The 25,078-nt window shown below is 44.2% G+C and overlaps 1 protein-coding gene across 1 annotated transcript; it reads right to left on the bottom strand.

Moving 5' to 3' along the window:
* Positions 1-3,925: 3,925 nt before the first annotated feature.
* LOC147273609 (electron carrier/iron ion-binding protein) lies at positions 3,926-11,031 on the bottom strand. Its single transcript, XM_086227700.1, has 5 exons — positions 10,682-11,031; positions 7,614-7,675; positions 5,707-5,797; positions 5,116-5,218; positions 3,926-4,926 (listed from the first exon to the last, which is right to left on the bottom strand). Exons 1-5 carry the CDS (start codon positions 10,888-10,890, stop codon positions 4,213-4,215), a joined length of 1,179 nt encoding a protein of 392 aa, XP_086083826.1. The 5' UTR covers positions 10,891-11,031; the 3' UTR covers positions 3,926-4,212.
* Between the last annotated feature and the right edge of the window lie 14,047 nt (positions 11,032-25,078).

Genomic DNA, 25,078 nt, shown 5'->3' with positions numbered 1-25,078 from the left:
CCTAATTGAAAAAAAATTGTCTAACTAATTGAAAAATTCTAAAATTAGTCCTAGCTTCATTGTAATTTGTAACTAATAATTTCTCCAACTATATATAGAGACTTGATTGACAAATTAAAATCACAGGGATTTAAATGAAAATAACCAAACTATGATAATTAAATTGGTCATTCTCCCATATTATTATTGTTCATTAAGAATTAGGATAATCACCTCCTCTGGTTTGTCTAACGATATAAGTATATATAACCCAAATGTGTCATTGTTTGGGTCAATTTCATGCTAAAGAAACAACTAATGGTATTGTCATATTATCTGTCCATGGCAATAAAATGACTGATGAGTGTATATGTAAACATTTGGCATGGTAGCCAACATGGTCCAAAACATAACACGTATTGGTTCTTGGTCACAGCTACCTAATTTTTTTTGTTCTCCTTACATTCACGCCCATACAATAAAAAATGACTTTATTTAAAATAATGTGTCTTTGACCGGTTCAAGGGATTAGCCTGATGCGTGAAAGGTGGCCCAGAACACTTTCAGTTACCAAAAAAAAAAAAAAAAGACCCAAACTACAAGACCATTATATTCAGTAATTTTTCTTATATAATATTCTTCTATGTAATTATCCTTTCAGAAAGATTATTAGAAAAAATCTATCCATTTTCATAAGGGTACAGTAATAAATAAACTAATCTTGATTTGGACATCTTGATTTATGACTCAACCCAACATGAATACATGATGTAGAGTTGGCCAAGTTAAGCATATATCTCCAAGTGACTTTAAGTTTAGCACATTTAAAATAGTGTCCAAGCCCATGTGCTGCTGAGTGACTTGACAAGCAAACATGACCATAGTGAAAGGCATTTTTTTGCACAGTTTAAACCATAAACCAGTGGCACTGGAATGGCATCAATCAAAGCAAAGCTCTCTATATAGAAACTGTACAAGTAGGCAGCAATTATAGAGAAACCATGATTCTTGGCTGCACATATACACATGAAGAGGACTTTATAAAAGTAGAATATAGATACCAATTACAGGGAAATTTAGATGCTTCCTTCCTGGCCTGGGCTTTGGTGATAGTCATTCAAAATTAATATATATAATATTGTTATATATATTTCTTTTTAAATGGCTTGGAAATCTGCATTACCAGGTGCATGAGATTCTCATCTGGGTTTTAATTTTTTAATCTTTATCGCCGGCCAACATAATTATGGTTCCTCACCCTGTGGCCTAAATTAAACAAATCAATTTGATTTGAAGCAGAAAGGGTTCCAGATGGAAAGCATGTGTGAATGAGGGTTTGAGGGAGAGTACTGATCAACAGTTAATGGAAATGATTTTGCTTGTTATACAAAAAATCAATGTCTTAAATAAGTGACTTATTGAAGGGATATTGTCTAGTAAAGTTTGACTATTCAGAGAGGAAAATCATATATTTTGGATTACAAATTACAAATAATTAAACATTTAAAAGTTGGATTGCTTTGATAATCACTAGAAATATTTCTCTACTTTGTAGAGGCACGAGTACAACCATTTAAAAACTTGAAAGATTTGTGCTTTTTATTGTCAAGATCCCCTTTGGCATCATCTCAACTCCATTTTATTCTTTTAATAACATATTCCTTTTCTGTGTTTTCTTTTTCAGGTGGCTAATAATTTAGTGTATAGTGAACCTAGATCAATGAGAAAGAATCATGATTAAGATGAACAGGTTGAGGGCACTGGTCATGATAATGGGGTTGATAGAAATGCAAACTCTTGAAAAGGTGAGGTTGAGATGAGTAGAGCCATTGAAATTGAAAGCATTGACAGCCTTGTTTCAAGGGAAGATGGGCTAGAAAGTTTGATATCCACCAAGAAAGTAGTTGTGGGTTGAGAAGTATATGAAGAAGAATAAAGCAAGAAAAGCACTAAGCATTGAGAAACCTACAAAACTAATGGTTTCAACAAAGCTTTATGTGAAAAATTCAGAAGATGGGATTTCTTTGTCATAATGGTATGTACCTTTAGAACCCATATGGGATTCTTTTCATGAGGGCACCAACAAGCCAACCGAGCTAATAAGACTTTGATTAAAAGACAGAACAATGAGATAATTAAGGATCTGTAATTGTGCTGTGCTAATTTGACTTGGTTAACATTATGAGTTCGACTTCTTGGCTTAAACTTTTTATAATATTTTAAATTCTTTCTTTTAGTAAATTACTTGTTTGAGTTTCACATGAGGAAAAATTAAATTTATTCTATTATCAAATAAGAAATAACTATGGTGACTTTATATATGAGAAAGATGCAAAAGTTATTCCATGTGTTTGGCACAATCGCCAAGAGCTCACAAAACATCATTCGGGTCTATTTTTGTATGGTTAGTTTTATCTTCTTATATGGCACAATGTGTCACAGTTTAAAAATTAGGAACTTGTCTTAAGGAGCAAATAAAAGATCATAGATAGTTTTAGGGCTCAAATGAAAGATGTTGAATTAGATGATTGTACCTTATATCTTTGTAACCATGTTGAACCACATAAAGTTGGTGTCTTTTATGTCTATGGTTTATTTTGTGACTGAACTCACTTTGGAAGCACCCTTCCTCTAATTCTTAACTCTTTGATTGGCAATCAATCGAGATGAAAATCCTACATTGTTGGTATTGCTTTACCAAATAATAATCCTATTTTTGTGGCAAGTGAAGCACAAGCAATCAAAGGGCTTTCAAGAGGCATCCAAACAAACCCAAAATTGAGACTTGAGATAAAAATTCAATATTGTATGGAATGGGTTTTTAAGAGATGGACATGATATCATTTGAAAACCACGTATTCCCAATTGGGGTTTCTTGAAAGTTGAAAGGTTGAGAATGCTAGAGATCACAAGAAAATGATAAAATATTTAGATGGCCTGCATTGAATTCTCTCCTTATGGATATAATTGACCCACTATCTTAGCCCAAAGACATTGCCCTAAGCAGATTTTCTTTTACTACATTTTAAATTGTTTGGGTGGAACCTCTTAGTTGGCCATTGAAAGTCAGACTTATAAAAGTCAAAACCTAAGAAGCCATTTGGGCATGGACCACACATTTTCTCTCAAGAATAACAGGGGTTCTTTTTCCTTTTTTTTTTTTTTTCTCTCTTTTAAAAATTAATTTTATGGGTTTGAGAATGAGTACACACAATGACACAACTAATCCTGACTGTATTCTCTTTGTTTTTAAGGCAGTTTTTCATCCTCACTAATAATTAGGAAATACAGATTTGGGGGAATTGGTGAATAACCAATGTCACACAATTTTCTATTGGCAGAGGGAGGCTATTCCGACCACCCTCTATTGCTAAGTTGATCATCCTAATATATTTTGGACAAATTTTTCTTATTTTATTCTTTCTTGCAAAAAATTATAGAATCACTCAAACTCATTCGGTAACATGCCACCAAAATATATTAAGGAATTCGGCAACTTACGGCCGAATATAATGTTCAGTAGAATACTACCAAATGTCTTTTTCATTTCCATTCGGTGCTTACTTATTGAAAATTCCGCCAATGTTTGACAGTTAGGTGTTGAATTACCACAAACAATTCGACAAACAAGTGTCGAATGACCCGACAAAGAAAATTAGAATTTTTTATTTTAAGGATAAGGCTAAATGGAGCAGGCAGATCCAAAGGATCGCAAGAGTAAGCTTATGTAATTATTTAATTGTTTTTATCAGAAAAAGAATAAGTATTTAAAGAAAAATGTTTTTCCTACACCCAATATTTTATAAAACAATTTTTATGTTCTATGACTTTACTGGTTGCCTGGCATATCATGTACCCATCTTGTCAAAGCATGCTACCAAGTAGCAAGCCTAACTCTTTACAAGAATTATTTAATGTAAGAATAGCAGAAGAATCATTAGTTATACATGAAATTTGCATTGAAGAATTAGGTCATTGGCTTGATGCAGTTTACATTGCTCATGAATTTTGCCCTATGTTACATTAAAAAGAAAAATAAGGTACTTATTGGATTGAAATTGAAAATGTAAATTGAAGCAACTGCCATATAGACATCACTGATTTATGCACCAGAAGAAACAGGAACTCAAGGATGAAAATACATTAAGCTATGGCACCTCTCTCAAACCTATGATCCTCTGAATTGGCTAAAAGTCCATATCCTACTGCAAAATCTTACCTCTAAATCTTTAATCACAATCCTCCTATCTGCTCAAGGGAAGAGAAGTGTGCATCAATGCTATTGAGAGTTTCTTGATCAATTTCAGTAGTACTAATCAATTTAGGAAATGAATAATTTGATTCTTTTCTGGGTTCCAAATCCTTCTTTGTAGTCTGTTCCTGCATTGTCTCAGTGCCTTCGGATTCCGATCTACTAATCGATTTATGTTCATTGAAGAGCTGAGATTTCGCCTCCAAACAAGACTTCAGATCCTCCTCATTTCGGGCTTTGTTCAGCTTATCCATGAGATCACTCAAAGCTGAAGCCCTTTCGGCCTGCCATTTTTCTCCATGTTTGGGTCCCTTATCCAATTCGTTTTGCTCACTTGGTTCATTATCCCCTTCATCTAACTCACGTTTTTTAAGTTTCCTTAATCCCTCATCAACAATTTGCTGTATCCTCTTTCTGAAGTTATTGGTTCTCATAGGATTTGATCTCAACTTCAACTTCAACCCTGAGACCATATCCCCAATGTCATCTTCTGTAGTAGTAGTAGTATTAAGGTCTGATATGGATGAAGCATCCCCTATGGACTCTTCCGAAACAATAGATTTCACAGAAAACACTTCCTCTAATAGGTTGATATTCTGCATGTAACGATCAAAAGCTTCATTTTCCACTTCGATGCTTCTGTCTTTGTATTCCTTTAACTTGGCAAATCTCCATTCATTAATAGCCACAGCATCCTGAAATTAATTCCTATATTAGGACAAGTTATTCTCACTTTACAACAGTAGAACATCCATGGGACTAGCCTAGGGGATGAGGGGGGAGTGGGGAAAAAGGTTAGGACCAGGATAGGTAATGAGTTCGACTCTATCCAATGTACCAAAAAGACAGTATAAGAACAGATAGATAGTGCCAAGGGCATGCACCTTTCTGGTCAATGGCTTCTTTGAACGAAGTGGAATATGCACATTATTGAATTGGGCAAAATTGTTCGAAAGTTGCCGGAGTGATGCAACTCTAAGTGAATTCCTGAAACACAGCCAACAATTTAAGATATCTACCATCCCAAACCAAAAATGAAAAAGGAGCTTGCTTTAAAGACCCTGAAAAATTAACTGAGTAAGTGCCAAGTGCAGCCAAGTCAAACATGCCAATAAAAAGTAGAAGCATGGGAAGTTCAGAAAGCAAAAATTGAAAAGCTGTGGGAGATAAAACCATCACTGTTGGACTATAGAACAAGCTAAAAACCCAAGGAAATATTGAGCTACTTGCCTTCCATAGGAAACTTTGACTCATTAAAATCAGCAAGTTCTAAAAATTAGACTTTAAACTTGGCTGAGCTGCTACCGATTTTAAACTTTGAGAAATCTGACCCTATTATATAAACAATACAATAGCAACACAGTTTTCTAGGGAAAACAATTAATAAATGGAATTTTTGAGACAGTAAAAGTGTAGATTTTAATTATCAGAAATATAACTAGACATTAAATGGGGGACTGATGTTCAGAACTCACCCTGATGATGATGCCTCAGTTGACCGATGGTCAAATAGAGGAGAGCTTGGGGCTGGTGCCTTGTCGGGAAAAGTTGCATTTGCTTTCAGGACTGCAGTGTTCACACAGTTGGTACAGAGAAGCCAAAAACAATGTCATCTCAAGAAAACAGAATAAACATTTAAAAGATAATAAAAAAGTCTCCTCAAACTAGGGCTGTGAAAAATCCACCCAAACTGACCGAAACTGACATGTTTTGGTCTATTGTTAGGTGATTCCCAATGTTGATCATTAGGAAGTAGACTAACAATATCGGAAATGCCATTTTCTTTCACAACCACATATTATTAAAAATTTAACATTGAGATCTTTAAGAGAAGTTATGATGTTTTATCATTGTTTACAAAATGAACATGATTGAACCAAAATATATTTGTTACTATTGTGCATCAAACATAGCAGATAACCCACAGGAAATCATGTAAGCAAGTGCTAAATCAAATCCAAATCGTACCCTTATCAAGACACATTGCTGACTCTTGTGTAGTGTAAATGAGCCATTGATGGTTCTCACACCCACAAGCTAATGCACACTTAAGTGTAATCATAGACGTGTCACCTAAGTGAGCAAGTACGATCAAAATTTTCCATAATCTTGTCCACCGACGGCACAGTTACCCCATTCATACCTATTAGCATACAACCCACTAACATGGCAAACCAAACCATTACCGCATTGGCTCCAACATACTTTGACATTAACCAGAAGCTGCATAACACTTGAGATATGGATCTTCATACAAATCTTGCCTCCCAGAGAAGATCTTAGTTGTAGCAAATGTTGTGTTGCCAAAACTGTCCATGATTCTTCTAGTATCCAAGAGACACTAAGCTCCCCTCATTATTACCAACATTGCCACAGCTAGCTTACTTGGTGCTCTACATAAGCGATACCATGGGTGGTAAAATAGCTTAAGACCATGCATCTCTACAGTTACCTATTAGCCCTTTCCCTTGAAGGAAACATTACCTATAGTTGAGTCAATATTCAGAAAATAATATTACAACTATGTAAATAGTTAATTGCCAATATTTCCTCATTATCACTCACACAACAGTTGCTCCATTTTTTCTAGATGGCCTGCAGTCTTTGACACAGCCATCAGCCCATTTTCATGCCTGAAGTTGAAAGCCATGACATTTAACTACCTAAGCTAGCTGGCATTAATGGCCTTCCCTCAAAACTCTGCAGTTGCTATCATTACTCTTCTTCACATGAGATTTAATCCCATCCACACCAGAGTCTCTCTACACCAGATTTCTTAAGCATCTGACAACACTACCAAATATTAAAAAAAAACAGACAGAAACCAAATATGCGAAGAAACTTACATATGCAGAGCTAGATTTAATTCTAAAGCATTATTATCACTTAATGCATATCCCGAATAGCATTAAAAACAAAGCCAATGTAATTGTAAAAGAATTTATGTGGCAATGAATGAGCTTTCCAAACTAGAAAAAGAAGCCTAGGTTACTTGGCAATATGCTTGGACTCTGTGTTAATGTTGCAAACCATCCAGACAAAAGCAAGCAATATAAGACTTTTTTTCAGGAGAAACTCAAATTTTATTAGGACGAGCAAAGATATACATACAAACACTGGACCGAAGTCCACCTATACATATCTGCTATGCTACAAAAACATTACAAAGAAACAACACAGAGTATCCTAACTGAAATGCCAATTTGTCCAACACATCACCAAAATGATTTTTTTCATTATTTCGCACTAAAGCTTCATATAGACTTCATACATGCTCCCCCAAATATAGCTAAAACCAATAAAATTGTCCATTTTTGAAAATACCTACACACTTGAAAATAGAAAGATTTCGACAAAGTATGCATGCTTGAATTTAACATACCATGAATAGGACATGGATTTTGAGCTTTTGAGCAGCAACTCTTGCATGACTCATATGGACACCTGCACATTCAATTCAGCTCATTAAAGTGATTACAGAAGCTAGATTAAAACAAAAAATATTTTCAATGCAAGTGCAAAAACTACAGGCGCAGTGTGTATGAAGTAAAGATAAAACTTCCGAATCTTCAACAATATCAAGATAATGAATCAACCAACTAATGTCTATCTCGTAATGATGCGTGAAGGAGAAGGATCATAACTGAAATTAACAAGGAAAACAATTAGGGTGAGCCTCAGTAAGAGCTGTGAATGGCACCCTCGAACAGTTATTTGATTCTTTCTTCTTTTTTCTTTTATTCTTCTTTTATAGATGGTAATGAAGACAGATTATCTTAAGTTTTGCAAAGTGCATTTCTAGGGTCAAAGGGAGTTTGAATAAAGTTCAGGAGTGGCTGAAAGTAGGAAATTTAAAAATGAGAAAGAAGAATTAAGAATGAAGAAACCTTAAAGTCTCATTAAGGCCATTCTAGGAGTCTCACCAGAAACTTTCAAACTTCCAAGAAATTTCATTAATCAAAAGTTGGGTAATTCGCTCTATAAAGACTTGCTTATATCAATTTTGTTTTTCAAATAGGAGACTTGCTTATATTAATGTCAAATCCTAAAACAGTATGAAGAAGCTAAATCTGTAATTTATACAGGAAAGAAGTCTTCCTAAAAATTAAAGGCGGCTCAAACTAATCCCAAATAAGAACGAACCAACTAGAATACTAATGCAAAGAACTACCAACAACATAAAGCAACCTAAAACTTTAAACTACAATGATACCCCAAGACTTAGAACATTTAGATTCATCTTTATCTAAGGACATTAAAACTGAAAATAAAGTTCATGCCAATTAAGTTGATCCTACTACAGAGCCCAACAAAGACATAAATGTTTCATTTTAGGCTTTTTTGGCTAATGACCAAGAATGCCAAATAAAGAGGATTACAAGACTGTGATAGACTGCAAGGAATTTAAAATATGAATTCTAGCTGCCTTCTCCATTTGCCTTCTCTTTTTTAACTGCCATGCGTCATTTGATTGCACATAAAACCAAATTATTAATGAGCTAAATTTCAAATCTCTCTTTTCCACATTTGCCCAAAATTAATGATTTCATAGCTCATCAACATTAATTATTTCACTCTTACAAATAAAATAAAAGTAGTTCATCTTCCTCCCTCTCCGTCCACACCACTCCTTTCGTCTCCTTGTATCATTGAAATCCATGCCCACATTTTTTAGCTGCAACTTGGATTCAACTTGGGTTCAATAGGGTTGACAATGCCCTGCTCGTTCTGAATAGTCGACTGCTACAATTTGAGATTTTCCCTATCCTTTTAACTCCTCAAAGCTCCCTCCTTTATCTTCTTCCCAAACGCAGTCGGGAAACATTGTACGTTGTCAACATCGTCGCCCATGGAAGTCAAATTATCAAAACCAAAGTGAAGCCCAATGGTGCCAAGGTCAGGCCTATCATCGTTTTGATGCTTGGAATTGTTGTCCATCTCCATCTCCTAGTTGGGCATGACAATGCCGGTGGAAACGAAATTGACGGGCTTGGTGAGGTCAACTAACTTGAAATTTGTATGTATAACATCGTCTTTGGTCTGTAGTAGTGTGGACGGGAGGGAGGAAGACGAAGTTTTTTATTTATTTGTTTTAGTTTTAATGTAAGAGTGAAATAAATAATGTTGATGAGTTGTGAAATTATTAATTATGGGCAAATGTGGAAAAGAAAAAATTGAAATTTTAGCTCATTAATACCCTTTTTTTTTTTTTTTGAGAAGAAACGAGAAATTTTATTAAAAATACAAAGATTAAAAAAAAACTTAGGGCCCGTTTGGCACATGGCAGCTACAAAAGAGAGAAGGAGAACTTAGTATGTAACAAAACTTCTACTGCATCAGCTATAGTATGATCTCACCACCAACTTCCAAAATTAATTTTTTTTTAGTACTATCAAGGGATTCTAAATAACAAGAAGAAGCATTCTATCTAGAATTTTTATTTTTAATACCCAGAAATCCCCCAAACGTGCTTCACGGAACCGGGCTCGAAATTGGGGGCCTCTTGCCAAACCCTACAATCTTTAGGAGGCAGGAAACTCTAGCAAATAGCTAGGTAGGTACCTTGAGAGGATTTGATCCCCAGACCACATGGGAGCAAACCATGGGCCTGACCATTCCAACCAAACCCTCATTGGTATTCTATCTAGAATTTTCATGCCATTTTCACTGCTCATGACAGTTTACTTCAACTACCTAGTTTTCACACCTATAAATGAATGTTGTAACTCGCTTATCTTCTCTAAACCTCCCCTACATCATTTTAGAATAAGAGATCATTCTCACAATTATTGGCTTCATCAATGTCAAGCCTCTACTAATTTCAAACACGTCATAATTGAACCAGAAAATGTTTTGAACTCCACCAAGTTACCTTCTACTCACAAAAATAGCATTGCAACAAATTCTACCAAGATCTTCTCTTTCCAAACTAGGGAAGAGTCGTGGGCTCTTCCAATTCTTCTTGTGAAGATGCCATCGCTAAAAATTGGATTCTCGATAGGGCCTTCAGTCCTCACTGGTATAAAATGCTTAACTTAGTTTTCACAACACACAAGGGGACATGATTGGTTGCAGTTGTGCCATATTCGAGAAACTTGTGCAATATGCACAAAACCAAATTGAAAATCCCAAAATGGATCTCCTTCCTAATCCATCTCTTACAAGAGTAATAAGTTCTTTTCATTTACCACTATCCCCAAAAGTTTAAGCTGTTAAAATGTGGATGATCTATCGTTCTATATTTTAACACTCCCCTAACACCAATTGGAAGGTTGCAGTTGCATTACTTGCCCTTAAGTGCATGAACAACATCAATTTTCAGCCCAAGGAATTCAATCACTTCAAATTAATCACCAAAACCGAAAAACAACAAGCACAAACAAGGTCCTTAGGGCTCCAAATCTAAGTTGTGCAGAACAAAATAGGAAATAAAACCAAAAAAAGAATTACCTGGAGCGAGCGACATTGCCGCACACTTTACACTTGGGCTTGTTGAGACCGCGAAGGGTCTTGGGCGGCGTGTCCGTACGGTGCAATACCGTGTGGAGGGGCGGCGGCGCAGGCTTCGCGGGGGTGGCGGTGGCGGTGGTGGTGGCATGAGATGCGTCGGAGGTGTTGTTGCTTAGGGCTGGTGAGGGCGAAGGGGCTGCTGCTGCCATAAGAGCGCCAAAATTGATTTTTGGTTTTTTATTTTGAATTGGGAATTATTACGAGTCAGAAGGAGAGAGAGATTTGAATTAGAGAGTGATTTGTTGGCATTTTAGTTTTTTTCGTAAAATTTTTAGTTTAAAGGGTTTGATTTCAGGCACCGGAGAGTCGGAGACACAGCGGAGTTGTGTAATTGTTAAGGGATCGGCGTGCGTTTCAATTTTAATAGGGGGGTTGCTCACTGGTCAGCGGAGTCATAATGGGCCGGGTTGGGCTTTTTTTGTTTTTAAGGGAAGTTTAGTGGTCCTCAGATCTGGACCAATACCAAAGTATGATAGTTTCCTAGCATTTTTAGCATGGGTGGCAATTTGAACATGATACGAAAAACACGACTTGAAACAGCATTTGAAATTGGCAGGTTTAGAATGATCATTACCTGACACGAATATAAATATGATATCACATGCTAACACAAATGATAAATAGATTCACTTAGTATCAAACATAATTAAAACTAGGAAACTTCTATCCATATTCTTTAATTTTATAATTTATTGACTAAAACCTTATAACTTTTAAAATTCTAACTAAAGTACAATAATATTGTAACAATTTTATGTTACTTAATATTGATCTATTAGTTTTTATTTTTTTCACACATACCAAACATCGAGTGTTTGACGGCCATTTTCAATTGTTCGGCGGTACATTTTTATTTCTAACTATAAACTTGTTTAACTAGTATTATATAAAGAAAGTTTAATGACAACACTAAGAGCCTATTTGGTTTGCATATATGGGGCTTGGAAATTGGTATGAAATCTCATTCTCATGTTTGTAACCACACTCATGGGCATGTATTACATTTTACATAGGTATGAGATGCCCATGAAGGGGAAATTTAAAACCCGTGGGCTCCTTTTGGGTTCACTATTCTCATAACCTGAGAAAGCATATAATGTGGGTACTTGTTACTAAATCACCCTTCTAAAGATTAAAAAATATTTTTTTGAACATAATAAATGAGGAAATTATTGAAAAACAAGTTTTGATTCATATTACCAAACCAACCAAACATAGGAATGGTAATAATTTTTCCCAGCATTTTCAAACACTTAAATGAGAATTACGCATTCCCATCCCCCTGAAATGAACATGGGTTTGACATTCCCAAATAACCCATTCCACAAACCAAACAAGGCCTAATAGTTGAAAAAAAAAAATGACAGAACTAGGGTAATTTCATCCATTCAAATGCTCAACTTCAAGGAATGGATGGAATTATTGTGCCATTTTATTCAACTGTTTAGTAAAGACAAAACTAACAGCTCCAACAAAATTAAGGAGTCAATTACAAAGTTTTACAGTTCAAAGACCAAAATGAGAAATCAACCAAAAGTTAGAGGCATTAATATATTTCACCCCTATTTAAATGAATTGGATTATAGCTAACTGACTAGTATTTGACATAAACACAAAATAATATGATACAAAAACTAATACGAAGAGAGCTCCTGTGGTACATACATTTGGTTGAACCCTTTATCTTAATTTAAACAATGTATATTGAATGAAGAAATAGAGGCTAACTAATTAATTTTGTCCAAATTGAACGAAGAAGATGGATTAGTAATGGGTTGATATCCCACCATTTTGTGGGGATTGGAATTGCTAAGTCTCCCTAATGACTAATTCATCTCCTTCTTTCAACATGAACAAAAGTTAGAAGTTAGTGTTGATGCAAATTCTCGTAAGGTAGATGCAACAACTTAGAAAAGCTGATCTGGCTGATCAGATGCTTTGCTGGATGATGAAGTGGGTGTTGATTGAGATCTTCCTGCAAGAGAAACAAGATCAAAGGAGATGGACCGGTGTGGTACCAGCCAAACACGCTCCGATGACGAAGTCAGTGATGATGTTTGATGGTGGGTGAGGAAGAACAAAGGATGAACTTGGGAGAATAGGAAGAACAAGGCAAATGTTCTGGGTTATTCTCAGCAAGTTGGGTATGCTCTTGGGTGAGTAGGGATTTTTTGTGAAGTGTTTTGTGGATAGATTAATAGATTCATAGATTCATAGATGATTTTGTGCATATATGGTGCCTTATATAGGCAAAGGAAGACTTAATGAATAAGTTACCTGCATGTGAATGAATGGTTGCCAGAGACCCACGCACCTGGTCAGAGCTAGTTGCATGCACAGCTACTCACCTCCTCAGCATTCAATGCTGCATTGAATGCTCCATTGAATGCAAGGTTGGAAGGTTCAGGCAAACTACCCCAGTAGTCATGAATGCAGACTGGATATTCTATCTGTCAGAAGATTTGTGTCAGGTGCATTTAAGTGTGGCGGTTCGTCCCAGCGTGATCTTCCTGGAGATGGCGGCGGGGAGCCGAGCCGAACCGAACAGATATTCTTTATGCATATGCATGAAGTCCATGTGTGATCGGATCGGAGATGAGATTCCGGACCGAGCTGACCCAAAAGATAGGGGTCCCTCCGAGCCCTAACTGGCCGACGCCAGAGCTCGAGAGGAGGTCACTTCAGTGCCGAGCCGATCCGAACCGGGATGACCGTGGAAAGATGGACACTCAATCCCTTGGAAGATCGTCGGTTCGGCTCGGACCGAACATGGAGGGCCCGGCACGGAGACCGGTCTGAGCTGGCAAAGGAAGTGCTGATCAGTGATGATGTGGAGGTCAAAGTTTGACCACTGAGAATCAACTCCGAGGTGGGCGTTGACCAGCCACGTGTCGAGCTGTGATTGGTTGTTTGGATCGGTGTGGGTTTTCCCACAAACAGGAGTCCCCCAGCTTCCGATCCGAGCAGACAGCGGTGGATTGGAAGTTGAAGTGTGAGGACCTTCCCAAAGATAGCATGTTGCTTGATCCGAGCCGAACCCTACAAGCCTATGTCCCCGAAGATCCGAACACATGACGACTTGTGATTGGTCAAAATATCTCAGGGACAGGTGAAGGGACGTTTGATTTCTGCATGGGGGAACGTAAGGGTCACCTCATTTATGGGTATTTTTGAATGCTTGACAGGTGTCAAGATCTGGCATGTGAAGCGCCAAAAATGAAGGGTTGAGATCTGATTTGCATGGGGTATAAAAGTGATGGTTTCTCTCTCTTCCCTCATTTTCACTTTCAGTTTCCAGAAAGCTTTCTCTCTCTCCTGCAAAACTCTCTCTCTCTCTCACCGTGATTCTTCCTCTCTCCCCGTCGATCGAGCGGTGGTCCGATCCCAAATCCGATCAGATACGGCGATAGGCGAGGTGGTTCCGAGGGTGTTTGGGGCGGAGACTTTGGGCGGAGGAAAACCAGTAAGTGATTCTCCTCACTTTTGAGTTTTTTGCACTTTTCGGGTTTTGGGTGTGTGTTCTTGGTGTTCTTGGAAAAGAGCACCTTTTGATCCAAAAAGCAAGAGAGAGAAAAAGAGAAACTGTTAGTAATGTCTGGATCCGACTCGAGTGATCGGCTCGGCTCGGGAGAGGCATTTGATGGAGATAGCGACGCCGAGCAGAGCCGAAGTCCTCCGGCAGGCGAGGCAAGTTGGGACGGGTTGTCCGAAGAATTGGACGAGGCCGGCTCGGCACTGAATCGCAATCCAGGTGGAGAGCGCCGAGCCCGAGGGGACCAGGAAAACCCCGAAATATTGAGTTCCGACTGGGAACAAGGGACGGCCGAAGGAGGTGACGAAGAACCTCTTGACGTCGAGCCGATCGCCACCATCCCGAGCAGACTCACCTCAGGCTCGGATGAAAGGGACAGGGGTCACGAGGCGTCGACCTCGGCTCAGGGGGTGACGGGGAGTTCGATCGACCTGGACTTCTACGAGGAATTGGCGTGGAAGGCCGATCAGATCCCCAATGAGATGACCGAGTACCATCTCAGGGACTTGAGGAATAGGTACTCAGTTCCCGACTCCGTGTTGATGAGGTTGCCGACCGGGGGGGAGAAGCCGAGCCGACCCCCAATAGGATGGGTGACCATGTACCCAGAGATGTTTGAGAACGGGGTTCGGCTTCCCCTGCACACCTTCCTGCAGGACTGGCTCGCGACGATCGGCGCGGCGCCACACCAGCTGAACCCAAATGTATACAGGATCATCCTGTCCATGCATATCTTGTGGCACAAAGTGCACAAGTGTGTGCCACACAAGGATGTCCTGTTCTGCAATTACGCGCTGAGGTCGAAGCAGAGCGAGCTCGGGTTCTACAACCTCCAGGCGTACTCGGGGCCACTCTTCGGTGGGAATCCCTCCTCCCAGAAGACATGGAAGAAAAGATACTTCTTTGTCTCTGGGGATTGGGAGTTCGCCGATCCGAACACCGCCACCTCGGCTCGGGTCCCCAGAGCCTTTAGGATTCCAGGTGGGCATTGGGAGTTTGGGGCCGATCCGAGGACAATTTGCATACGTCTTGTAATAATTGTATTTTTTCTTTGTCTAACTCTTTTTGGTTTCGTCTTTGCAGTCAGCTGGGGCAAGTACAAACTCCGAGGCGAGCTCAGGAATCAGATCGCCGCGATCAGGGACTCACCAGCAGAGTACCTGTCTACAAAGTTCCTGCTCGGGGAGACCCAGATCAGGTCGAGCGGGATTTCCTGGTTTGTACCCAGGTGGAATCCTAGGGCGGAGAGAGGGATGAGCTCGGCCGACATGGAGGCTCGCCTAAGGAGGAAGGCGGCGCGGAGCGTTCAGAGGAGGGCCGCGGGGCGGGCCCCCGCCGAGCCGGTCCCGACTTCTGTCGCAGCGGCAGCCCAGCCTGGACCTTCTGTGCCGAGGCCGGCTCGGCAAACAGAGAAGAGGAAGGCTCCCCAGACCGAGGCCCGGGCGGAGAAGAGAGCTCGGGCCGAGCCCAGTGGTCCTGGTGCCGAAACGTCTGGCTCGGCACCCCTGAAGGCGGTGGAGGTAGACCCTTGCCTCGAGCCGTTCGTCACGGGCCTCAAGCGCGTGATGACGTCGAAGGCGCGGGAGGGGCTCTGGGCCGGTCAGGGCGAGCCGAGCTTCAGCCACCAAGCTCTGAGCACATCCCGCCAGGCCATGTTGGTAAGTCTTTTTTACTTCGGATTTCGTCTATCCGCTCGGTTCGGATTAGTAATATTTTTTTTTTTTTTTTTGCAGCTTGCCATGAGGCAGTTCGAAGCTGCCCATGCCGCCGTCGAGGCCGATGCGAAAATGGAGAGGTTTCGGGAGCGAATCCTGGAGCTCAAAGAGAAGCTGGCCGAGGCCGAGCGGGCGGTCAAGGCTGAGCGCGAACGGTCGGAGGGTCTGCGGTCCAGGCTGGCCGAGAAAGAGGTGGAGGTCGCTCGGCTCGGTAAAGAGCTTGTGTCCTCGGAGCAAAAAGTGGCTGACCTGGGGCAGTATGTCGGCGATCTCCAGCGAGACGTCGAGGCTGCCGAACGGAGGGCCGCCGAGCTCCGACGTCAAGCTGGAGTGCCGAGCGCTCAGGCACTTGCTGATGCCCACTTCGAGGGGTATAAGGAGCTTCTGGCTGAGATCCGGTCGAAGAGGCCGGACTGGGATGTCTCATTCCTCGGCGAGTCCGACGGTGAGGAGGACACCCAGGGAAGTCAGCAGGATGAGCTTCCTCTTCCCGATCGCCAAGTCTCCGCCGAAGCTGAGCCGACTCTGGAGGATCCTCCGCTGCCTGCGTACGAGCCGACCCCGATCCCCCCAGTCCCCGAATCCGATCCCAATGCTGAGATGCAGATCGGCGGGGTTGAGGTGGTGCAGCTCGGCGAGGAGACGCCCGAGGAGTCTACTGAGCCGATCCTGGAGGGCCCTGCCGAACGATCTGCATGATTATTGATTTTATTTTTGTTATGTTTTTACTTTTTCTCCCCGAGCCGAGATGTGGCTCGGGTTTGACTTATTTTGGAACAATTTGTACTTGGTTTTATCTTTGTTTAATTCATCAGTATTTTCTTTATGAGCCAAGTTATTATCAGTTCAGCTCGGAAATTAAGCTAAAGATATAACAAGTAACACATGAATAAGAAAGTGATAAAAGTGACAAAAATAATAAAAACCAAGACATTTTGAGATCGGCTCGGCATACCGATCGCAATGAAAATGAATGGTAATGATAAATTAGAACTTGTCTTCGGATCAGCTTGATAAGCATACCCAAGATAAGTAAGAATTTAAAACCCTAGTGATCCCGGATGGGTTCGGAATACCCATTGAGATATTTAGGAATTTTGTTTTTTGAGAAAAAATATTCAAACCTACTTTCGGATCGGCTCGGCGTGCACGATGAAAGTTTTGGTTGGAGTGTATATTTTTTCTTTTCGAAATATCATGTTGAGCGTTAGGACTGTAGAAAGTCGCTTCGGCTCGGACAGAGATTTTTATAGACCTGATAAGTCTGTACTATGTCGAGCATCGGGCCGAAAGTGGCGCGCCAGCTCGGCACAGGAGTTTATAGACCTGATGAGTCTGTAATATGTCGAGCGTCGGGCCGAAAGTGGCGCGCCAGCTCGACACATGAGTTTATAGACCTGATGAGTCTGTAATATGCCGAGCATCGGGCCGAAAGTGGCGCGCCAGCTCGACACATGAGTTTATAGACCTGATGAGTCTGTAATATGCCGAGCGTCGGGCCGAAAGTGGCGCGCCAGCTCGACACATGAGTTTATAGACCTGATGAGTCTGTAGTACCGAGCGTCAGGCCGAAAATGGCACTTCGGCTCGGCACATAGGTTTATTATTTTTTTGAAGGGAACACTTAGATCTTTCCTCTTCGTTGAAAGTGTATAGGAGTAGAGTCCCCAGTGTTTGTTTCGAAAAAATAAGAAGAAGATGAGTCAAAAATGTGTTCATCCTTTCATTGATTGGAACGAATGTTAGGTCGGACAGTCCCCGATCCTAACTACATTCTTACTGATAATAAGTCTTCAAGTGTTCAGCGTTCCAGCTATGCTTGAGAGGCTTCCCAGCCAGAGTGGCCAAGTTGTAAGTGCCGGGTTTGACTATGCCCGTAATTCTGTATGGTCCGGTCCAGTTCGGATCGAATGAGCTTTCCTTGACGGCAAGGGGATTCTTCTTCATGACGAGACTGCCCAATCCGAAGCTCCGGGGCCTGACCCTTTGGTTGTAGTATTTGGCTACCCTTTTTTGATAAGCGGCTCGGCAGAGGTTAGCGTCGGTCCGCCTCTCCTCGATCATGTCTAGGCCGAGCCGAAGTCCGTTGTCATTGGTCTCGGGATTGTACGTGCCGGTCCGAAATGAAGGAGTCCCCATTTCGACCGGGACGACAGCGTCAGTTCCGAACGCCAATGCATAGGGTGTTTCCTTCGTGGAGTTGCGATAGGAAGTTCGGTAGGACCAAAGCACCTCTGGCAAGAGTTCAGGCCAATTTTCCTTGGCATTATCTAGTTTAGTCTTGAGGGTCTTCTTGATGATCTTGTTGATGGCCTCGACCTGTCCGTTCGACTGCGGATGGTAAGGTGCGGTGAAGCGCAAGTTGATGTTCAGACGTGAACAAAAACTCCTGAACTTCTTGCAGTCGAACTGTTTGCCATTGTCCGCAATGATGGTGTGCGGCATGCCGAACCGGCATATGATGTTCTTCCAGACGAAGGTCTCCATCCGTTCGGCTGTGGTAGTGGCTAGGGGCTCGGCTTCGGCCCACTTGGTGAAGTAGTCGACTGCTACCACCGCCATGGTGACTTGCCCTTTCGCCTTCGGCATAGGGCCGATCAGATCGAGTCCCCACTGCGCGAACGGCCAGAGACTGGATATGGAGGTTAGCAACTGGGGAGGTTGATGGGGGACCGCGGCAAAATTGCTGGCACTTGACACAAGCGCGAGACAGATGGTCTGCGTCTTTGTTCAGCGTCGGCCAGAAGTAGCCCTGTCTGATTGTCTTGTAGGCAAGGGCTCTTCCTCCAGAATGGTTTCCGCATATCCCCTCGTGGATTTCTCTCAGCACATCCTGACCTTCTTGGGGAGTGACACACCGCAAGTAGGGCAGGGAGAAACTCCTTTTGTAGAGCTGACCGTTAATCATGCTGAACCGAGCTGACCTCGTCTTGATGAGACGTGCCTTGTCCCTCTCTGGGGGGAGGATCCCGGAGACCAAGTAGTTGATGATCGGCGTCATCCAGTTCGGCTCGGCCTCGGTCTGCATGACGGTGATTTCGTTTTCGGCGGTGCTAGGTCTGTCCAGGATTTCAACTGGAACGTGCCTAGCGGATCCGGTGTCTATGGCCGAAGCTAGGCGTGCCAAGGCGTCGGCTCTGCAGTTTTCTGCCCTCGGGATTTGGGATATTTTGTACTCATGGAAATTCCCAAGCAGCAGACGAGTCTTATCGAGGTAGGCAGCCATGCTAGGTTCTCGAGTCTCATACTCTCCCAATATCTGATTGACAATGAGTTGGGAGTCGCTGAAGATGTTCAGTTTGGTCGCGCCGAGCTCTTTTGCCAATTTGAGTCCGGCGATAAGTGCCTCATATTCTGCTTCATTGTTGGATGCTTGAAATTTGAAGCGAAGAGCATACTCCATCACAACTTGCTCTGGGGAGATCAAAACAAGTCCGGCTCCGCTTCCCATGGCGTTGGAAGATCCGTCCACATAGAGGGTCCAGGTGAGGAGATCAACCTGGCCGCGTTCGTCGATTGTGTTCGGATCGGACGCTGTCGGCACAGCGTCGGCGCGCGGTGGGTCCTCCGTCGTGGTGGTCGACTCACAGATGAAGTCCGACATGGCCTGACCTTTGATTGCCGTCCTGGGACGGTAGATGATGTCGAACTCGCCGAGCTCGACTGACCATTTGATGAGCCGACCCGAGGTCTCGGGTTTTGCCAGGATTTGTCTGAGCGGTTGATCCGTCAAGACGACGATTGAATGAGCCTGGAAATAGGGTCTTAATTTCCGAGCCGAGCTGACCAGAGCGAGAGCCATCTTCTCGAATTTTGGATACCTGGTCTCGGCATCGGCGAGGGCTCGGCTCGTATAGAAGACAGGGTGTTGTACACCGCCGACCTCTCTCACCAGAACTGAGCTGAGGGCCGAGTCAGAAACAGAGAGGTAGAGAAAGAGTTCTTCACCTTCCTCTGGTTTGGATAAGATGGGAGGTTCCCCCATGTGCCTTTTCAGATCTTGAAAGGCATGCTCGCATTGGGGGGTCCATTCTATGCCCTTCCCTGCTCCCCTTAGCGCTTTGAAGAAAGAGAGACACCGGTCAGTGGACTTCGAGATGAACCGGTTCAGGGCGGCGACTCTTCCAGTCAGACTCTGGATTTCCTTGCGTGTCCTTGGGGACTTCATGTTGATCAAAGCCTGGATCTTCTCCGGATTGGCTTCAATCCCCCGTTGGCTGACCAGATAGCCAAGGAACTTGCCTGACCGAACTCCAAAGACACACTTGGCTGGGTTCAGCCGCATCTGATATTCTTTCAGGACTCCGAACATGTCTGAGAGGTCCTGGACGTGATCGTCCGCCTTTATGCTTTTAACCAGCATGTCATCCACGTAAACCTCTACGGATTTGCCTATGGAAGATCTGAACATGTGGTTGACCAGCCTTTGGTAGGTGGCTCCGGCGTTCTTAAGACCGAAGGGCATGACCTTGTAGCAGTACATGCCGCGATCCGTTATGAAAGATGTGCCCTCCTGGTTGGATTTGTGCATGAGGATCTGATTATACCCAGAATAGGCGTCCATGAAGCTGAGGAGCTGATGTCCAGCTGTTGCATCGACGAGCTGGTCTATTCTGGGCAAGGGAAAGCTGTCCTTGGGACAAGCCCTGTTCAGATCGGTGAAGTCTACGCACATCCTCCACTTCCCGTTGCTCTTTTTCACCATGACCACGTTGGCAAGCCAGTCGGGATAGTTGACCTCCCGGATGAACCCGTTATTTTGCAACTTGGTTACTTCTTCAGCCATGGCGGCGTATCGGACCGGATCGTATGACCTCCTCTTCTGACGGACCGGTTTGCATCCCGGGTCAGTGTTCAGCCTGTGGGTGATCACGTCAGACGATATACCTGGCATGTCATCGTAAGACCAGGCGAACACTTCCGCATTGGCACGGAGGAAGTCAATTATGGCAGACCGCTGCTCGGGGCTGATCTGAGTCCCCACTCGGACGAGCCGATCCGGGGTACTGTCCGAGATCGGCACTTCTTCCCAGGCCTCGGCGGGAAGGGGCCGAGAGTCCGGGTTCGGCTCGGGCCGAGTAAAGTCGAAAGTTTCCGCCCTCGGCCACCTGCCCGAATCGGCGATGGAGTCAAGTTCCTGCGAGTTCGGCAGCTGACCCTTTTGTCTGATCGAAGCGGCGTAGCAAGACCGAGCCGAGCACTGGTCGCCCTGAATGACAATACAATCGTCGCCCACCGGACACTTGATAAGGAGGTTGGCATAGTGGACGATACAGTCGAGGTCGACCAGAGCTGGTCTGCCCAGGATGATATTGTAGGCCGATGGGCGCTTGACGACGATGAAGTACGTCATACAAGTCTTCTTGATCGGTCTCTTCCCGAGCGAAAGGGGAAGGTAGATGTGTCCGAGGGGCTGAACCACTTCTCCCCCGAACCCGACCAAGGCGGGTGTGTCGGTCTCCAGCTTATCTTCGCCGATGCCCATCTGCGCGAACGCAGAGTGGTAGAGGATATTGACTGAGCTTCCTCCATCGACGAAGGAGCGTGCAATGGTAGTCCCGGCCACCTCAGCCACTATGACGACCGGATCATAGTGGGGGAAGATGATCTCATTCGCCTCGTTAGGCTCAAAGGTGACCGGTGCCCAATCTTTCCGTTGTCTTTTGGAAGTGCTGGGCTGACCTGCTTGGATTGACAGGGACTCGTGAGCTTGAGCCGCCTGTCTGACATACTCCTTCTGGGATCGGTTAGAACTCCCCACGAAGGTTGGCCCCCCTCCGATCGACCCGATGGCAGCGTCCTGGACTTCGATGGTATTGGTGGGCTTCTTCAGCGCGGCCTTGGGTACCCTAGGCCCGCCGGCCAGGAATTGATTGATCTTACCCGCCCGGGCAAGAGTCTCAATCCCGTCGCGGAGGGCGTAGCAATCACCCGTGACGTGGCCGTGATTGGAATGGTACTTGCAGAAGACGCCCTCCCTGATTTTGTCCGGGGGAGGTCCCTTGATCTCCCTGGCGGCTGGGAGTTGGTCCTTGATCTTGGAGAAGATCGTCTCCAGACCGGCGTTGAGGGGAGTGTATTCTGTGTACTGGACAAACTTGGGCCCCTTGCCCAGAAGTTGGCGTGGCTCCTCGGTCCTGGTCTTCTTGGATTGGACCTGGGGTTTGGGACTTGTAACCTCTCCCTCCTTCCTCTTGGCTGGGGTCGGCCTGGGATTCAGGGCCTCCACCTGAGCATCCCACTCCTCAGCCCGCGCCCACTTGGTGGCTTCAGCAGAAAGCTCGTCGTAAGTAGAGGGGGGGTTCCTCATCAGGTGGGAGCGGAGTCCCCCGGCGAGCAGACCCTGCATAAGAGCATTCTTAGCTGATCTGTCGTCGCAATCGTCGCACTTCGTATACTCGATGTTGAAGCGGATCAGATAGGCCTTGAGGCTCTTCCCTTCCTGCTGTTTGATGAGGGACATATCGTTCAAGTTGTAGAGTCGTTCGGATACAACCCGATATCTCGCCAGGAAGGCCCTCCGGAGGTCGGAGAAGGAGTCGATGGAATTGGGCTGGAGGGTCCGGAACCAAACCCGAGCAGATCCCTTCAAGGTCGAAGGGAAGATCCGGCACTTAGTAGCTTCAGATGCCTGACGGGCTTCCATGGCGTATCTGAAGCTGTCAAGATGGTCGTAGGGGTCCTTAGTCCCGTCATACTGATCCATCTTGGGGGGTTTGGTGTCGCGGGAGACCTCCGCATCCATAATTCTGCTGGTGTACGGGAGGGGGAGTTCCTCTCCGTGGTCGGTCCTGCCGGTGTATCCCCTGGAGACCTCGACCTGGCCGAGCCGATCATGGACGCTCCGGATTTGGTTTTGGACCAAAGTCCGGACAAGATTTTCCACATTGGGCGGGGTCGGCTCGGCCGCATTTTCTCCTGAGCACTCGGCCTGGTTGCCGAGTCTCTCACTCACCGGCTGACGAGTGATCCTCTCGCTCACCGGTTGTCGATCCGACATGATCATAGTAGATCCCAGTCGGTCGCTCACCGATCGTCTCCCCGAAGGAGCTCCTGATGGGGAAGGATCTTGGCTGGCGATAGGGCCGAGCCTATCCCTAATCGGGCCCCTGGTTTCGGCCGAATCGGTTGGACTGTTGGCCCCCAACCTGGATTGGGCCGGCGGTCGCCGATTTGTATTCGGATCGGCACGGTCTCCGCTCGAATTCCTGGGGACACGCTTCCCGAAAGCCGCCTGTTTTTGCTGAAGAAGACGGTGGGCGTTTAGGAATTCGGCCTGTTCGGCCGGGGGCATGTCCTCGAAGCCCGGGAAGACGTAATCCGCATCCTGCCGATCGGTCTGGTCGTTCGGCTCAGCGGGAGTGCTCTGCCGAGAAGGAGACGGTGAAAGGACCTCCTGCTCGGTTCGGGTCCGGCGCGATCGGAAACCCGATCCCCCACTGTTCTCGAGCTGAGCACGATGGCGTGCAAGTTCCCCGGCCAGCTCGGCCTGTTTTGCGAGCAGCTCATTATTCTGCTTCAGGAGTGCATTCTCAGCGGCTAGGTGTCGCTGGCTCTCCTTAAGGAGTTTGTGAGCAGCTCTGATTTTTGAGGGACCTTTGGACTTGGATGTCCTGGGGAGTTGTGCTCCCCTCCTCTTCTCAGGTGTCTCAGGCTGATGTTGTTCATCATTCTGAGATGCCCCTGAAGAAGAACTGCTGTCCCGAAAGATGGTAGTCATGATGACTTGTGTGAAGGAAGAGCTTAGCACTTGCGGTGATGAACACAATGGCTGAAGTCGATCTTCCCACAGACGGCGCCAATCTGTTGATGCAAATTCTCGTAAGGTAGATGCAACAACTTAGAAAAGCTGATCTGGCTGATCAGATGCTTTGCTGGATGATGAAGTGAGTGTTGATTGAGATCTTCCTGCAAGAGAAACAAGATCAAAGGAGATGGACCGGTGTGGTACCAGCCAAACACGCTCCGATGACGAAGTCAGTGATGATGTTTGATGGTGGGTGAGGAAGAACAAAGGATGAACTTGGGAGAATAGGAAGAACAAGGCAAATGTTCTGGGTTATTCTGAGCAAGTTGGGTATGCTCTTGGGTGAGTAGGGATTTTTTGTGAAGTGTTTTGTGGATAGATTGATAGATTCATAGATTCATAGATGATTTTGTGCATATATGGTGCCTTATATAGGCAAAGGAAGACTTAATGAATAAGTTACCTGCATGTGAATGAATGGTTGCCAGAGACCCACGCACCTGGTCAGAGCTAGTTGCATGCACAGCTACTCACCTCCTCAGCATTCAATGCTGCATTGAATGCTCCATTGAATGCAAGGTTGGAAGGTTCAGGCAAACTGCCCCAGTAGTCATGAATGCAGACTGGATATTCTATCTGTCAGAAGATTTGTGTCAGGTGCATTTAAGTGTGGCGGTTCGTCCCAGCGTGATCTTCCTGGAGATGGCGGCGGGGAGCCGAGCCGAACCGAACAGATATTCTTTATGCATATGCATGAAGTCCATGTGTGATCGGATCGGAGATGAGATTCCGGACCGAGCTGACCCAAAAGATAGGGGTCCCTCCGAGCCCTAACTGGCCGACGCCAGAGCTCGAGAGGAGGTCACTTCAGTGCCGAGCCGATCCGAACCGGGATGACCGTGGAAAGATGGACACTCAATCCCTTGGAAGATCGTCGGTTCGGCTCGGACCGAACATGGAGGGCCCGGCACGGAGACCGGTCTGAGCTGGCAAAGGAAGTGCTGATCAGTGATGATGTGGAGGTCAAAGTTTGACCACTGAGAATCAACTCCGAGGTGGGCGTTGACCAGCCACGTGTCGAGCTGTGATTGGTCGTTTGGATCGGTGTGGGTTTTCCCACAAACAGTTAGCATCTATCTCTTTCTTCAATAACTTTTAATTTAATAAGTTAACATATCCATTCTAATTCTAGACATTAAACATGATAATTTCTACCATTCAATTGTGGAAAATTATACCTTACATGAATGGTATACTCTTACAACTTTTCAAAAATCAAAACTAGATGCATCACATACAATGTTCCGTGAGAATTTTTCTAATACAAATTGCTATACCCCTGA

Source organism: Dryas octopetala, chromosome 9, assembly GCF_963921425.1.
Source record: "Dryas octopetala chromosome 9, drDryOcto1.1, whole genome shotgun sequence".
NCBI classification, from domain to species: domain Eukaryota; kingdom Viridiplantae; phylum Streptophyta; class Magnoliopsida; order Rosales; family Rosaceae; genus Dryas; species Dryas octopetala.
Note: the sequence above shows the minus strand (reverse complement) of the source record. Positions and strands in the feature narration are given on the sequence as shown.

What these genes read in the sequence shown, in the direction of transcription:
- LOC147273609 (XM_086227700.1), bottom strand. Translation starts at nt 10,890, where the DNA reads ATGGCAGCAGCAGCCCCTTCGCCCTCACCAGCCCTAAGCAACAACACC. An exon ending in AAATCCATGTCCTATTCATG is followed by an intron (nt 5,798 to 7,613) that starts GTATGTTAAATT and finishes TGAACACTGCAG; the next exon opens with TCCTGAAAGCAAATGCAACT. An exon ending in AGAAGCCATTGACCAGAAAG is followed by an intron (nt 4,927 to 5,115) that starts GTGCATGCCCTT and finishes AATTAATTTCAG; the next exon opens with GATGCTGTGGCTATTAATGA.